The sequence below is a fragment of the Schizophyllum commune genome (genome assembly GCF_000143185.2).
Source record: "Schizophyllum commune H4-8 unplaced genomic scaffold SCHCOscaffold_6, whole genome shotgun sequence".
Taxonomy (NCBI): Eukaryota; Fungi; Basidiomycota; class Agaricomycetes; order Agaricales; family Schizophyllaceae; genus Schizophyllum; species Schizophyllum commune.
In genome coordinates this window covers 639804-654995 of record NW_026089543.1, presented here as the reverse complement: position 1 = coordinate 654995, position 15192 = coordinate 639804, and the positions used below count along the sequence as shown (strand labels likewise).

The 15192-nt window shown below is 56.8% G+C and overlaps 9 protein-coding genes across 9 annotated transcripts; 4 read left to right on the top strand and 5 right to left on the bottom strand.

Moving 5' to 3' along the window:
• Positions 1 to 289: 289 nt before the first annotated feature.
• On the bottom strand, positions 290 to 1138 carry SCHCODRAFT_02732417 (uncharacterized protein). The gene is made up of 2 exons (XM_050347133.1): positions 435 to 1138; positions 290 to 378 (listed from the first exon to the last, which is right to left on the bottom strand). The coding sequence occupies exon 1, from the start codon at positions 923 to 925 to the stop codon at positions 680 to 682; it is 246 nt and encodes an 81-aa protein (XP_050199948.1). The 5' UTR covers positions 926 to 1138; the 3' UTR covers positions 290 to 378; positions 435 to 679.
• Positions 1139 to 1672, bottom strand: SCHCODRAFT_02284185 (uncharacterized protein). Its single transcript, XM_050342275.1, has one exon. It carries the CDS (start codon positions 1637 to 1639, stop codon positions 1352 to 1354), a length of 288 nt encoding a protein of 95 aa, XP_050199947.1. The 5' UTR covers positions 1640 to 1672; the 3' UTR covers positions 1139 to 1351.
• A 592-nt stretch (positions 1673 to 2264) lies between these two features.
• Positions 2265 to 2761, top strand: SCHCODRAFT_02503179 (uncharacterized protein; the record flags this gene model as incomplete). Its single annotated transcript, XM_050343145.1, has 2 exons — positions 2265 to 2468; positions 2519 to 2761. Coding segments are annotated over 2 exons (447 nt in total), but the record flags the coding sequence as incomplete, so codon positions are not given.
• Positions 2762 to 3589: 828 nt separating this feature from the next.
• SCHCODRAFT_02625390 (uncharacterized protein) lies at positions 3590 to 4217 on the bottom strand (the record flags this gene model as incomplete). The annotated part of the gene is given in 2 exon segments (XM_050345293.1): positions 3590 to 4157; positions 4171 to 4217. A coding segment is annotated over 1 exon segment (171 nt), but the record flags the coding sequence as incomplete, so codon positions are not given.
• Positions 4156 to 8156, top strand: SCHCODRAFT_02625385 (uncharacterized protein). Its single transcript, XM_050345292.1, has 17 exons — positions 4156 to 4853; positions 4906 to 4940; positions 4987 to 5035; positions 5082 to 5113; positions 5167 to 5241; positions 5295 to 5302; positions 5353 to 5371; positions 5421 to 5466; positions 5691 to 5717; positions 5812 to 5877; positions 6104 to 6246; positions 6296 to 6317; positions 6397 to 7146; positions 7203 to 7279; positions 7338 to 7430; positions 7480 to 7561; positions 7617 to 8156. The coding sequence occupies exons 1-17, from the start codon at positions 4586 to 4588 to the stop codon at positions 7700 to 7702; spliced, it is 1878 nt and encodes a 625-aa protein (XP_050199944.1). The 5' UTR covers positions 4156 to 4585; the 3' UTR covers positions 7703 to 8156.
• A 146-nt stretch (positions 8157 to 8302) lies between these two features.
• Positions 8303 to 10267, top strand: SCHCODRAFT_02283977 (uncharacterized protein). The gene is made up of 7 exons (XM_050342273.1): positions 8303 to 8809; positions 8860 to 8951; positions 9019 to 9163; positions 9217 to 9510; positions 9574 to 9668; positions 9718 to 9874; positions 9932 to 10267. The coding sequence occupies exons 1-7, from the start codon at positions 8527 to 8529 to the stop codon at positions 10039 to 10041; spliced, it is 1176 nt and encodes a 391-aa protein (XP_050199943.1). The 5' UTR covers positions 8303 to 8526; the 3' UTR covers positions 10042 to 10267.
• Positions 10260 to 12153, top strand: SCHCODRAFT_02283988 (uncharacterized protein). Its single transcript, XM_003031846.3, has 6 exons — positions 10260 to 10706; positions 10761 to 10852; positions 10900 to 11077; positions 11127 to 11504; positions 11560 to 11808; positions 11865 to 12153. Exons 1-6 carry the CDS (start codon positions 10493 to 10495, stop codon positions 11939 to 11941), a joined length of 1188 nt encoding a protein of 395 aa, XP_003031892.1. The 5' UTR covers positions 10260 to 10492; the 3' UTR covers positions 11942 to 12153.
• On the bottom strand, positions 12063 to 14389 carry SCHCODRAFT_02283957 (phosphate permease). The gene is made up of 9 exons (XM_050342272.1): positions 14161 to 14389; positions 14050 to 14103; positions 13916 to 13998; positions 13750 to 13866; positions 13594 to 13700; positions 13038 to 13544; positions 12742 to 12985; positions 12423 to 12687; positions 12063 to 12365 (listed from the first exon to the last, which is right to left on the bottom strand). The coding sequence occupies exons 1-9, from the start codon at positions 14274 to 14276 to the stop codon at positions 12185 to 12187; spliced, it is 1674 nt and encodes a 557-aa protein (XP_050199942.1). The 5' UTR covers positions 14277 to 14389; the 3' UTR covers positions 12063 to 12184.
• Positions 14390 to 15114, bottom strand: SCHCODRAFT_02283993 (uncharacterized protein). The gene is made up of 2 exons (XM_050342274.1): positions 14814 to 15114; positions 14390 to 14753 (listed from the first exon to the last, which is right to left on the bottom strand). Exons 1-2 carry the CDS (start codon positions 14963 to 14965, stop codon positions 14504 to 14506), a joined length of 402 nt encoding a protein of 133 aa, XP_050199941.1. The 5' UTR covers positions 14966 to 15114; the 3' UTR covers positions 14390 to 14503.
• Positions 15115 to 15192: the final 78 nt, after the last annotated feature.

Here is a 15192-nt window from a genome sequence, read left to right as displayed (position 1 = left end):
AGAGGAAAGGAATGGAGAGGAGGGGAATGATGGTTCAAAGGCTCAGACCCGCCGGCTCTTATACCGCGCTCGACGGCTATACCTACCGAGCGGGCCCCATCCGAACTTCCAGACCAGGTCCGCCATCACTCCGAGAAGACGACGGAGGGCTTGGGCCGCGGCGCGCCCAGGAAAAAGTGGAAGATTGGGGGAATAAGCGCGCTTCGCGCGCGCACGATCTTCCGCCTATCCCTGCGTGAATGTCAGCCAGCTCCTGAGCAAGATATGTTGAAACGTACCCCGTCGGTTAGCGGAAGCCGCCCGTGGAGCCGCAGGAGAGAGGGTCGCGGGGCGGGGCGCTCTTTCCCTCGACCTGTGCCGGTGCATGTCCAAGTCGTTCTGTATTGTTTTCAGCGAGAGCGCCGGGTCGTGAGAGCGAGAAACAGTCAATAGACAAGTACCTAGAGCCATCGTGACGTGACGAGACCGGCAAGTTGCGGGACGATGGCAGGAAAAAGAGGAAAAAGTCGAACTGTGCGCGATCACGCTGGATCTCCATTTGGCAGGCTTTGAGCTGCACGCAAAGCAGCGTGCCGCCAGCGCATCTGCCAGTCACCTCCGTATCCCAGATCTCAAATCCTGACGCGACACGTGTTTCCTGACCCTGTCGACATGGTGTGGGGGGTATTCCGCGCAGGGGTTAGCGGGAGATGCATTCTGCTCGCCAAGGGGAGAGTAGCCGCCCGAGTATCACGACAGCGGCGCGGCCCTCGAGGCCGTACATCAAACTTCCATCAGTTTGATGGGGTACTTGGTCGCCTGGTACCTCGGTTCTCGGAAACTGGAAGCGACGGAAAATAGGGAACAATGAGGAATGAGTAGAGTGCGCGTGTTGAGTATATGCGGGTTGACGCGGCGGCGCGGGACTCGGCGCACCGCCTCGCATCGTACGTATACTCCAGGAGGTACCCGGAATGGATTAGAGTACTCGTCATGTGGTCAAAGGGACGATGCGGGGTGCGCGAGGGCGGTGGGTGTCGAGGAGGGGATGAAGTCTAACACGAACTGAGCATCACCAAAGTCCCTAACGCGTCCTGAATGACGAGCATATCGATTGTAGAGCATGGGAATGAGTTGGTTTCATCAGCAAAAGTCGATGCATGTACACGCTCACCGAATGACGACGCCACATGAAGGATTTGGCCTAACCAACGTCTTGCTGTTCGTCTCGGATGGGTGATGCCAGCTGTGAGAGTAGAGACATAGTATTCACTATCGCGTACTGGTCCGCTTCTGCGATTTTGCGGGTGGGGGATCGGGTTCAGATCATGTCGATGTTGAGCGCGCGACTTGATGTGCGGTACTTCCCCCCTCAGTTACCCGACAAGCCAGGTCTTTCGCAGACGTCTCTCTGCTGCAAGCGCGGCCGTTCAAATGTTATATACTCACTCTTATGCTCTTCTACACGTTCATAGCACTGGGTCATAATGGGGGGTAGGTGCCGTAGACTGGGGGAAACCGCCGCGCGTCTTCTCAGCTCATGCCGCGTGTTGACGCGTCCCCGTTGCGCTCGACGCGTCGTCCACCGAAGATGGGTGTTTCTGAGTATTCTGGAGCAGTTCTCGGCGTTGGAACGACGGGGGGCTGAAGCGATGGCCATGAATCGAGATGGACGCGGGAGGCAAGGGCGATCGGAGGGGCGGACCGGTTTCCGCACCGGTCAAGCGGGCGCTTGATCGTTGGGCGCTTGTTGTTCCCGACCATCACCATCGTCCCCCGCGTCGCCTCCCATCGCGTCTGTTGTCTTCTCGCGGCGTCGCCGCTATCGGCGACGCTCTTGAATGCAATTCCTGCTATTGGTAGCGCGCTTGTGTTCAATATAAATTAGTTCCATCATTCCCCCGACTCGAGTACAGTACATGCTTTCTCTTGAGCTCGACCGACGCATTGCGACTGTATTCACTCGCGTGCTCTGTATACCTTGTGTACTGTCTCCGACAGCGAGCACAATGATCTTAAAACTTGCACACGCCTCGAGGATGAGACGGGTGATCTGCAGAGATGTTGTCTCCGCCTTTCCTGTTCGGCAACTCCCTAGTTCCGTCTGACCCTGACGGCCACGTTCGCCGCTCGCGTAGACCACGCTTCTCGCTTGTTACTTCTGTACTTCCATACCCTTCTCTCTTCAAGTTTACCCACTTCCCTCCTCCCTTGCCTCCGGTATAAATCTCGGACGAGTGCCGCTACCGTCTCACGCGACGATGCCCTTCACTTGGGACATTTGAACTCTTCCTTCCAATACCCCCTCCTCCTCTGTATCATCCACCTCATCGCCGCATTCCACGCCAGGCCTCTTCAAGATCAATCTCGTTCCGGTCAAGGCTTCTGAGTCCGACTTCGAGAACAGTCCATTGCTCGTCTCGACCTCTGTGTGCATGCCATCCTTCAAGCATGAGTATCGCCCGCTGTCTGCTCCACAGTCTTGCACGGTGCGTGTCATGAGCTCTGTTTCTTGAACACTTACTGACTCGCTTCACAGGCTTTATCCTTGCTCTCGTACCATGCTCTTGCTTCCGTCAATACCTCCGCCTCCTCTGTATCATCCTTGTCCTCAGCATCTCGCTCTCCTGAGCTCCCTTTCCTTCTCCTCACTCGTCACCTTCTCATTGTCTGTCCCACCCTTTGCCACCTCTCTCCTGCATCTGTAGCACACTTCTTGCCATGCTCGTGTACTCATTGTATAAACGTAGCAATGGATATCCTTCTGGCAAGCAAAGGGTGAGTTGATGAGCTCCATACCTTTGGGGTGATCTCGAGTAGATAGATGAGCTGAGCACCCTTGGTCATCTTCGAGTAAGCTCGAGCACCTCGACTTGCTTCTCAAGCACCTCAACTCATTTCTTGAGCACCTCAACTCGCTTCTTGGGGCCCTGACTTGTCTGAATATCCCTGCTCTGTGAGATCAGCCTCGACTCGGCCTTCCAACTCCGCCCTTGACAGAAGACCCTGAATAACTGCTTCGCTCGCTACTCCATGCTTCTTCCGCTCGCTGTTCCGTGCTTCCCTTGATTACTGTTCCATGCTTCTCTTGATTGCTGTTCTTTCTGCCCTTGCTTACCATCTGGTGCTTCTTCCGCTCACTGCTCCGTGCTTCCTCCGCTTCCTATCCAGCGCTTCCTTCACATCTCAACCTTGCATCTATCACGTACCAGTTTCATCACATCCCCTGGCTCGGTGTCCGATTCCTGTCTTATGCTTGAGCTTGAGTTGTCCGTATTGAGCTCGACTTGCCAGTCTCAAGCTTGCCTTGTTGGTATTGAGCTTGACTTATTGACCTCGACCCTGACCAGTTCTTCTCAATCCTACACCCTCAAGCTCCACTTGTCATCCCGAAGCCCACTTGAACTCGAGTTTCAAGGGAACGTAAGCCCAAGCCTTCTGCCGCAGTACTGTGAATTACCTGAGAACAATGCTCATTGTCCCTGCACTTCCGTCGGCTACTACCTCCGTCGACCCTAAGCACGCGTGTTGCTTCGCACTGACCAGTGCTTGGCAAGGTCATGTGCAGGACAAGTAGAAAAATCGTAGCCATAGTTGTAGACTAGCCAATGCCTGAGGAAGTATATAGAGCAAAAGAAGGACATGTCCTGCACCTCCTCCAGCTTGAACGGTGAGAGACGGTGAACTACAACGAGTAGCAGCCCCCATGTCACGCTTAATTCCGAGATCGGGCAGTGAGGGAGGGTATAGGACAAGTCCAAGGTAAAAGATCACAAAATCCCTCGGTAATCCGGCTTGTATTTGCCCCCTCTACCCAGCCCGCGAGGTCCGAGAGCGATTAGACGAGGTTTATGTTTTTCGCAGCTCGGCTAGGTCCAACTTGCAATTTCACCCAACTCGTCTCGATTAGGAAGTCAGACAGTTCAACTCCAGTCACATCACGCCCCGATGCCCAGCCGGCGCGTGCTCAGAAGCGCAGACGCGAGGTCAGGGTGCAGGCAGAACAACGACGGGCGAGATATTGCAGTGAGAGCATAAGAGGCGGAGGACGGGGGACGGAGAAGATGGACGCGCCGCGCTCGCCGACGTGAGGGCGGGAGACAAGACCGGCGCGCGACCCGCAACGCGTCATCGACGTCAGCCACGTGCGCCGACCCCAGCAGCAGCAGCCCACGCACCATCGCTCCTGACGCGTCGACTCTTTGGCGGTCCTGGCACGATCGGCCGTCTGACGACAGTCGGTCCCAGTGTGTGCCAGGCAGGCGTCGTCGCAACTGAGCAGCCAGTGCGACAAGAGGTGGCGGCTGCGGACAAGCGGTAGGCGCATCACGCCGCAGTCCGGATCAGTCGCGACAAACGAGTTCCCCGCAAAGGAAGCTTCTCCGACTCCATTTGTGTCCGTGCTCCGCTCATTGATGGCTCCGAAGCTCAAAGCTGCTTGCCGGCGGGAGGCCGTGCACCAGTCTCCCTGTCTCTCCCCGCCATCCGATCCCTGGACGCTCCTTTACTCTACCCACCATCACTGCTCCCTGCGCTGGCGCTCAGTCCCTCTAACGGCGACGACTTCATTACCACTCGCGCCGCACGCCGGCACCCCCTCACACCTATGCACGCGCACAACCGCTCCCGCTCAGTCCCCAACGCGGGCGATGTGGCGTACTCAAACTCGATAGAACGCGTAGACACGAATCTCTCCACCTTCACCACAGACTCGCGCGCCAGCCTCGTCGCGAACCGTGGCAGCCGCGCGCGCGCCTCCGCCCTTCCGTTCCACCGCGAGGCGCCCGGTGCAGCCGCAGACAGACGTTATCGGACGTGGACAGAGACGTTCCACGAAGCCTTCGCTGGCTGGCGGCTGCTCGTCCTCGGCTCTTGTGCGTCTCATTGTCCTTGCTCATCGTCAACCCGCTCACGCCACCATCCCAGGGTTGAACTTGTTGCTATTTATTGTACCCATAGCCGTGCGTGTGCCCGCGCGACTCAGATATCCCCACTCACCTCCTGCAGTGGACCGTCAGCGTCCTCCTCCCCGAATCTCATGCCTTGGTCTTCGCCAGTGCGTCGCCTCGTGTCTGCGCAGCAACCCCACTAACATGGAACAGCCTCCATCCTCGCCCTCATTCCACTGGTTAGAGTACGCACCCCAGAACCTTTCCAGCCATCCAAGCCGCTTATCGTCATCCCCAGCTCCACGATCTCGCCATCACCCAAGTATCCCGCCGAATTGGTGGCGCGAACGCCGGGCTCTTGCATGCCACCATGGTGCGCGCCCAACCTACTGCTGATCGCTCATTCACTAACACTACTAATTGTAGGGAAACATGTACGTTTCGTATGGACTCTCTAACGCGCCCACGCTCATATCACCGGCAGGGTTGAGATAGTAGTCGGCGTAAGTTTCCTGCCGATGGCACCTTCGCTTCCCACTAACAATGCTCCAGTTCACCGCGCTGCGCAACTGCGAGCTCACCGTCGTCCAATCATCCTGTAAGCATGCCCGCCCCCCGTTGCCGCTCCTCTCACTGATTGAACCGCGCCCATTGTCTGATTCCATCCGCACTAATTCGTCCTCCTATGTTCTATTTTCACGCATCCGCCCCCCGCCCTTCATCAATCTCGCTTCACTCAATCTTGCTTCGCCGTGTCCCCGCTCTCATCCATCGCCGGTGCCTCCGCGTCTATTTTCGCCCCTCTCATCGCACTATATCCAGTGATCGGGTCCATTCTTAGCAAACTGCGTACGTCGCCCCCGCCCGCGCTGCGGCGCGCCTATTTTCCTTTTGCTGCGCCGCATTCACGCTGACGACGGTGGTGTTATTCTTCTTTCTTTAGTGCTCGTCTTGGGACTCTGTTTCTTCGCGGGTGGCATCAGGTTCGCGGAGCAGGGCTTCGATCCGAGTGAGTGGGCTCTACTTTAGTTTCGTGACATCACTTTCGCGACGCATCGCTACCTCTGTGTCGCCGTACCACTTTTGGGACGCGCCCGTGGTCCCGGTCGTGTATTGTGGCAACTCGCAGCGTGCGTGCGGATAACGCACCTATTGTTCGTACGGGGACCGCTCGTTCGGACGCGAGGCTCGCGTCTGGACTAGCATATCTGTTTGCTGATGCACACACCTTCTAGCGGCGACCCAGATCCATTCATCGTTGCTGAGTATTGGTGTGGGAGGCATCCTCCTTCCGGCCGTCTACCACTTCGCGCTCAGCGGGGAGATTGACGATAGCTCGGAATGGCAGAAGCTGAATATCATGTACATGAGCCATGGGGTGAGTTCACGACGGTAGGCCGCCACAGCAAAGTACTGATGAGCTGCAGGTGTCGATGGTGCTGATATCGGGTAAGCATATTTTCTGCCCCTTCGTCGAGGAAGTACGGCAGGAAAGAGGATGCGAGCAGCGCTAATATCTTTCTCGCAGTGTACATTTGCTACATGGTATTCCAGCTCTACTCCCATCGACATCTCTACGAAGACAACCGCGTTCCGAGCCACAAGCATGTTGTCAAGCCTCCCCCTAGTCTCGTTAAGTTGCGCAAGGCCGCCAATGCGAGCCTGTCCCTGAAGGCGTCGATGTCGAACCTCAATCTCGCCGGGAAGGCATCCCAGTCGCAGGAGAAGCTGGGGTCTTATCCATCTGTCCCGCCAGGACTGGAGCGCTCGCCGACGCCGGGGCGAGAGTCTCCCCTGGGCACCCCGCCGCGTAGCCGTAGCCGTAGTCGCTCCCCGGGCCTTCGCTCGATCTATCTGGGGTCCCAGACACCACCTAACGGCGCGCACGGCCAGATTCCAGCGAGCGGGACCGCATCCAGCATCTCCATCCTCCCCGGCGGCGAAACGGTGCGTTTGGTCGAGCTGCCGCCCCTGAGGCGCGAGGATACGACGCTCTCGTCGGGCCCGGGCATGCCATGGACGGACAGCTACCCCGACGTGTACGACTCGCGCGCGCCGAGCCCTGCGGGGACGGTCGCGGAGCCGGAGGCGCAGAAGGCGCCCAAGGTGCCCCCGCCGCAGCTGAGCTGGTTCCTGACGCTGAGCACGCTGACGCTCGTGACGATCGCGGTGTCGGTGACGGCGGACTGGCTGGTGGAGAGCATGAACGGTGTCTCCGATGTGATCAGTAAGGAGTGGGTCGCGCTAATTTTGCTGCCGGCGGTGACGAGTTTGGCGGGTGAGTGGGCGTGGCTATGTGCTATGTGGAAGGGTGAAGGCTGACTGGCGTTGCAGAGTGCTTGACAGCAGTGACTGTGTCCGTCAAGGATCAGCTCGAGCTGAGTGTCAGCGTTGCCGTTGGGTCGACGATTGTGAGTGCTCTCCCAGCGTTTACGGATTTGCCAGTGCTAAGAATGTTCTCCTGTGTAGCAAACTGTACTCTTCGTCATCCCGCTCATGGTCGTCTCCGCATGGGCCATGGAGAAGCCGCTCAGTCTACTCTTTGACCCTTTCATGTCCCTCGTGAGTCCCTGGTCTTCGTGCAATAAGGGAAGAAGTTGACGTCTCGTAGGTCTTATACCTTTCCGTGCAGACGATGGGATTCGTGGTTGCGGACGGGAAATCGAACTGGATGGAAGGCGTCATCCTCATCTGTGTGTTTTTTTCTGCCGGCGCGGAGGAACAGTCTACTGACCACTTGATGATCAGCATTCTACGTTATTGTCGCCGTCTCGTACTGGTTCTATCCAGGCTCCACCTTCGCCTCGTCCCTCGCTGTCTGCCACGTCAACTAGACTGGTACTGTGTCACGCCCTATCGCCCTTGCCCATCGCCCGTCGTGTCGCTTTGCTCTGGAATCGCCTATGCATATACTATCAGTACGCACTGCCACATATTGTCCCCTGCCTACTCGGGCCACTGCTATACATATACCTACTTCCCTCTACCTCTTCCCCAGCCCCCATTGTACATCTGAACATCATCACACGTCTGCTGTCGTGACATGGACACACACACCTTTTGCACAACTTAGACACGGACATTCGTATATACCTTTACGACTTCTCCGGATCTCATTCCCGTTTTCTCCCCTTTTATTACTATCCCCTCGGCCCATCACGCAGGTTCATGAAGATAGAAGTTCGCCGTACATTAACTTTATTGCCCAGTTGTCGAGAGAGACGCGCGGCCTGCCACTCGTTTGTAACTGTACATACTAAACGCTCGGTCAATTGACTTGTCTAGGCGATGTCGCCATGTTCTATGTGGACTTCGTCGAAAGGATGGCGGTTACATGTTCTTAGGTTGTGGATCCAAGCCACGGCAAAGGCCGGAACCTCGTGACCTTACTGATAATTCCGAGCTTGGCATGCCGCCGCGACGCGTCTTCGTCCCGACCTTCATGATCGCTTCAGCGATGATTTTGCGAGGCAACTGCACCGATACTCTCCCAGAGGACGTAAAGGAAGAGGGCGGAGGCGCTTCGTGCTATCAAACGGTCGCAGCGCCGGGGGGACGCGTAGTCAAGGAATCAAAATGCCGAACTTCGGTTGACCACATTTATTGAACGGACTGAGCTTTCGCGTTCTGCGGCTTGCGCCCGCGATTGACATGCATCATGGCTGATACAGAGGACCTGCCTTTGCCGGAGCCGATCGACGCGGAAGACGAGCAATTCAAGATACTCGCTCTACCGAGACCATTTATCCCCTATTCCCTAGAGGAAATTCGCCAGGAGATCACTGAATCCATCGATTCTAAGCTGCGCGCGAGTAGGATATCACTGTATCCTGCTGTTGCGCTTCCGCTCTGTGTATTGTCATCTCTCGCCTCCAGCGGCGTAAATGGCTTCACCGTGCGCGTCGTAACGAACAATGTTGGCATCTATGCCTTCTTCCCAGGCACGTCGATGCCAATGCCCTTCCTACTCGCGATTTGACGTACTCTACAGCGTTTGTCTCTAGCTGGGCCGAAGCCAACGCTTTCCGCGCGAATATGCCTCTCGCCGAGCTACTAGAGGTCCACAGACAGCTGCGCAACGATGTGAGCTTGCCACAATCCGAGGCGCTTTTTCGGGCTTTCGCGAGCAGCGAGCTGAGATATGGCCCAGCCGATCGTTCACAGCCGCATCAGTCACTGGTACTATGGAGTGTTTTGTGGTGTGGCACTAGGGCTCTTCCGAAAGGTCCACGTATACCCCCTTCCCAAGGGCGCACTCAGCATAGTCAATGAGTGCGCAACCCGGCTATTCTCCAGTAAGCCCCTCTTCACTGGATCTATTCACATCGCTGAACGCTCGCTCGCACAGTCCTCGAGACCGCTGTGTTTTTGGGCAGCAGCCTTGGCGTATACTATTTCTACGCTAAACAGCTTCGCTCCACAAATGTGCGAGCTGCGCTGTTTGAGAGAATGCAATCGGTAGTGCAACACAGCGCGTGGTACAGAGACTACGCTTCGATGCAGGCGTCATCTGCATTGAAGATCGCCGCTACGTCTTCCTTGGTGGCGATACCAACTGCATTGGGATCCGCTGCCACCAATGCTTCTTCTCTGCGTTTTGTCAGGCTGTATGCTCGTCGGGCAGGATTTTGGGGCGGCCTAGGTCAGTTTTTTGCCATGTTCAAAGGCATACCATGTGTTAAATAAAGTGTCTGTCGCGATCCAGGGATTCTGACCGCTATGCCGATGACGCACGACTTGCTCGTAGAAGGCATCGCGACGTCCAGCATACTACAAGAATTTAGAGCTGCTCTGCGAAGCGTAAGCTTTCATCCCGTCTCGGAAACCACCTACTCAGTTCCGTGTATAGGACACCTCTCGGGCTTGGGACAAGCATATCCTCTGCGGGGCATTTTTTGGAGGGTCGGTCGTGCCATTCTTGATCAGACGTGCGCCCAGGATTCACATCATGCGCGATTTCGTGCGTGCCGGGCAGTTCATACGCTCGCCGCGCAACGTCTTCGTCCGTGAGTTTCTAACTGCCGGAGCAAGGTTATGAAGACTGACCACCCCGGTTAACACAGTCGGAAGCGCCAGCATCATGGCAGGAGGCAGTCTTGGCTCATTGGCGTTCATCGCGCGCCACCTGCTCAGGTCAAGCTCCAATGGTGGCGATGATGGTCCTCGTCCATAAGTAGTGGAATGTGTTGCTTGTATTCGGTGAATGATTCGAGCCATCTCTCCTCATAATTCAGACGCATATCCTTCATCGGTCTCACTGACTCGAGTACCACCCGCAGCACGTGTTCGCACACCGATCAGAAACTATATGAACTTACAAGCCGCGCCGACGCGTTTGCTGGCCGAGCTCTGGCACTTCTGCTCCGCTCAGACTGCGCTGTTCCGACGACGTAAAAGAAGGCTTCTAGTGCTCATATTCTTCGGTGAAAGCAAAGGCGTGGCTCAACGGCCGGGTCGACGCGTACCCTCGGAAGGGTATCTTCGACTCATGCACTTCAGGCTATCGGTCATACTTAACATGAAGGGCCCTTCAGCGAACCCATCCCGCCACACCACCGGTCAGCTCTCTGAGTACATCCTCGGCATACCCTGTCCTCGACGACTGTCCGCTGCCGCTGCTGGCAATGAACTTCGATGTGACCACCAAGCATTTCCGTAGCGGGCAAGCTCGCGCACCGGAGGACGAAATCCGAGCGATACTGAGCTCAAGGTATCGTGCCCTCTTCGGTGCCGCTGGCGTCGTGGCGTATACTGGGTACACTCTCGCTACGCGGGGGAGGGCTGGGGTCAGTCTCGGGGGATTGGTTAGGACGACCGCTGTCTTCTCCATCGTGCCACGTCCGTCCAGCACAATTGTTTCCTGTACTTCCGTCTGACGACTATCTCCACCAGCTTGGATATCAAGCAACTTTGAAGCTAGCTGGCGATGCTCTGGCCTCGATCTTCAGGAGAGGCAGAGCTTGCTTTCCCGCCTTCAAAAGGACGTGGGTATTACACGGCTTCTACGCAAGTACTCACTGACCCTGTCTAGCCAACAATGACGCTTCCGGGGCCGTATACCAACTGCGGAATGCTCGCCGGATTTCTGGCTTGCCTTGTGCTCTTCAAGAAGCGGCCCGTCCCATTGCTCATCGACGGGCTCGTTGATCCGGAGAAGTTTGCGCGCTCCTACTCGCAGCTGCGACGTGCTATATTGAAAGGAACGAATTGTGAGTGTCGACCTGCTCATATGATTCCACTTCTGATCTGTCATCGCAGGGGTGTTCGTGCCCATCGCCTTCGGCGGCCTCGGTGCTATGGTCTACTACGCGAAGCGGGGTGTCGAGGTGCTGTCGCGCTCGGAACCAGCACCGGACACTACCGGTCCCAGGCCGAAGCTTCAGAAACGGATTATCGCTGCCAAGGAGCGCGTACAAGACGGTCTTTCAGTTCCTCTGAAGCTGCACTGGCTCCGCGACTACGCGATGATCCAAGCAGGCGCAAGCCTGGAGCTCGCCCTCCAATACGCCTGGTTCGCCGTGCCCATGACCATCATATATGTTCGCGAAATACCTCCTTCGTTCTGTCCTCCCCCTGGTGCAGAGCGCGTTCTCATCCAGAATTGTGTGAGGAACGCAGGCTTCCTCGGTGCTTTGTGTACGTTTGGGCCTTCACGACCAGGGCTTGTTTAGCTGACTATCTTGTCCCTCAGTTGGAATCTCGTTATTGCCGGCTATCCATTCGCTTCTTGTCCTCGACATCGAAGGCCGGGCCAAGCAGTACCGCAAAGAACTGAAGTCAGCTTTTGCTGTTCGGTATTGGGATCGATACATAGCCACCGGCGCGGCGCTGGGCGGTTCTCTCCTTCCCCTGCTGGCCGTCAAAGGCGCTCCGAAAGAATACCTTGTGGACTTCATGTCGAACGGCAAGTTCGTTTACTCCTTCCGCAATATGGGTATACGTCAGTCTTTGTGTTCCGCTGCGCGTTCACAAGCGATGCTGATTACTCGAGCGCAGTGGGCGTCGGAGGTTTGGTCGTCGGCGCCGGCCTTGGCTCTCATATATCCATGGTCGCAAACTTGAAGTCTACGTGATCGTCGTCCACCGTGCACGCACATCCTTGTCGCCGTTTGTAATCTCCACTCATTGTAAATGGTCTGTCGCTACTCTTCAATATCGTTTCATTCAGTGGGCTTTTCCGCGTCTGTAAAATCCTGAACGAATAGATATCGGCGTACACAACGCCACCACATACAACGTGAGTACACTAAATAATGAGAGTAAGGTGCCGGGCATGAGCATACACTACTAACAGCAGTACTTTTCCTCCGGAATACCTATGATGACAAGGTCGGTACGACAGCACCCTGCGGTACGGCAGGTACAATCGGTGCGACGCCCTTGTAGAAGCCCTCCTGCGTTTCGTTGGAGAGCTCTTCCAAGGACTTGTTCTTCGTCTCCGGGATGAGCAGCGTCGAGAAGATACCCGTCAACATGAAGAGGGCGAAGATCTCAAGACTAGGAGGGCGAGTCAGCATATATTGGCTGGGGGAAGGATAGAATAGGTAGACGTACATATGCTTGACAAACGCGCTCGGGCCACCGATGTCCTTCAGCTGCGCGAAGCCCACCTGCGCGATGATGGCGCCGAGCTTGCCAGAGGCGGCCGAGATACCGTGCGCGGTGGAGCGGTAGCGCGTGGGGAAGACCTCGCCGGGGACGACGAACGTGGTCGTGTTCGGGCCGAAGTTCTGGAAGAAGTTCGCGAGGCAGTACAGGAAGACGAACGCCTTCTTGGCGCCGGACGTCTCGGTGAGCTTGTCGTAGCCGAAGCCCATGACTGCAAGGACAGTTAGTCTCCGAGAAAAGAGACGAAAAAAGCATGTAAACGTACTGATGAACAAGATGGTGAGCATCGTGAAGCCCATGAGCTGAATGGGCTTGCGGCCCCAGGAGTCGATGAAGAGGAAGCTGACCCAGTAGCCGGGGATGAGGCCGGCGGCGGAGAGGATGAGGTTGCCGACGCTGACGTTGTACATGTCGTCGTAGATGCGCTGCGTGCCTGTGGACTTCGGGGACCCGAACCCTATGGCGTCGAGGATGATGCTGGAGTTGAGGCCGAGGCCGTAGAACGCGATCTAGGAGGACATATGAGGAACGGATCAGCTCGAAAAAAAGCCAACGACGTACATCGAGCGCGAACCACGACCACGCAGCACCAATGAGCACTTTCAAGTTGGACCACTGCGAGAAGTGGTGACGGAAGTCCGCCCAGCTGGCCTTCGGCGCCTCCGCGCGCTGCATCACGACGTCCTCGTCGTGCTTGAACTTGCCCGTCGTGAGCACGTTCGTGATATCATCCGCCGCCTGCTGCACGTTGCGCTCAATGTCCATTGTGTAGCGCGGCGTCTCCGGGATCGTCAGGCGGAAGTACAGCGCGACGCAGCCGGGCACGCAGCCGAGGCCGATGAGGATGCGCCAGCAGTAGTCGACGTGGTCCATCGTTGCGGTGTTGTCGCCGAGGATAGAATCCTTGTAGGCGGCGGTGACGATGAGGGCGACGAGCGCGGCGCAAAAGTTGCCCCAGCCCTGGAAGGCGAAGACGGCGGTCATGAGGCGGCCGCGGATCTTGGTCGAGGCGAATTCGGAGGAGATGACGGCGCTGAGAGGGTAGTCACCGCCGATGCCGACGCCCATCTGGGGGTAGGTGAGTAAGGCGTCCAATGTAAGGCGGAATATCGCTCACAATAAATCGCCAGACAACGAGTGCGCCGATGATGCCAACGGCAGGTGCATGACCGCTGAGCGCTTGTGCGAAGGTGGCGATGATGATAATCATGAGCTCCACACCATCTATACTTATGGTCAGCGACACCAACCACGACTGTGCCAATGTACTTACACATCCGTTTGCGGCCAAGGTGGTCAGCCAGATACCCGAAAAGTAACTGGCCGAAGAAAGTACCACACGGGGTAGCGACCTTGATGCCGAGGTCCTGGTCGGAATTCAGGGCCCTCTCTGAGATATCGTCAAATTTCGTAGGGCTTCAGAAAGTGCATGGACTGACTCTCAGGAGGGTCCCCTGCCTTTACTGACCCGTACACGTATCCGAGCATCTTCGACGCGATGTTGATCGCGAAGATGTCGTACCTACGCACGTTCTGTCAGCCCCCGTCTTGGACACGAAGTACAACCACGCACGCGTCCGTGAAGAAACCAACGCCAGCAACCATGGCCACCTTGACATGGAACCATCTACGGGCAGCCACAGGGTCAGCCAAGGATCTATCCAAGACAGGCCAAGAAACGCACGAGAATTTAGCGTTGTCGACGTCCGCCAAGGCTGCTCGACGGCGCTCGTCGAGCACGTACGTCGCATCCTCTCCTTTCTGAGCATCGGACGAGTGCGAATCCCTCTCGGAGGCCATTTCGATCGACGACTTGCGGAAGGTCGGGCGAGGGGGAAGAAGGGCGCTTGCTTCTCCTCCTTCTTGGCGCGTTCCTTTTAAGTATCTACCCTCCCTCCCGTGTGCCTTGGCTCACATGCAATCTACCCGCCATTGGCAAGGACTGCGGGACGCTGGGCAGTGTCGCCCCTCGCACGTTCGTCCGGGCGGCCCAATCAGGTGAGACCATTGTTCAACTTGCTGACAAATCACTGCCTATTGGGGGCGGGCGCTATACTGCCGACGAATGTGTGTCCCCCGGCACGCGGAGCGCTCTCGCGCTGTCGTCCAAACGCGGTGGCTGGAGCCTGGGCAGCATGTTCTCGGGCTCGGTACTGATCGGGCTGGGAGCTGCCAGGAGAGAGTGGGGCGCCGCCGGCCCTCATACGGAGGGACGTCCGCCTGAAGTCTGGCACTGGAGCGGCCGGAAGGACGACCGCTCGACCAGGTTGATGTATGCTATGGTGCCCTTTCTTGTCTGAGCATAGTAGATTAGAAAGTGGAAGCAAGGGAACTGACCTTGAATAATCCAAGTTCGCGACCAAAATGTGCTCGCCAGTAAACCTCAGAGGCACCTTGGCAAACCGGAAGAGCGGAGCTGCTGCAAGCAATTCAGTGGATATAGTCGCCCGAAGTCCAGAAGAGTGATCCGCCCGAAGCTTCCGAGCCATGGAACGAACGAAGATAAGGTCTCGACGAGACAAATTGAGGCGACGAACGCGAACCCTTGCAAACGGTATTCATCCCGATATGGATGCAGCGTTAAGCTATACGACACAGTCATATAGGCCAGCAAATCAAGGTACATTTGAGGAGTGGCGTAGTGCTGGACCACAAGGGATGCAGAATTTGGCCTGCCTGACGTGGCTCTGCGCGCAATTCCCTCAAGACTGAGCTA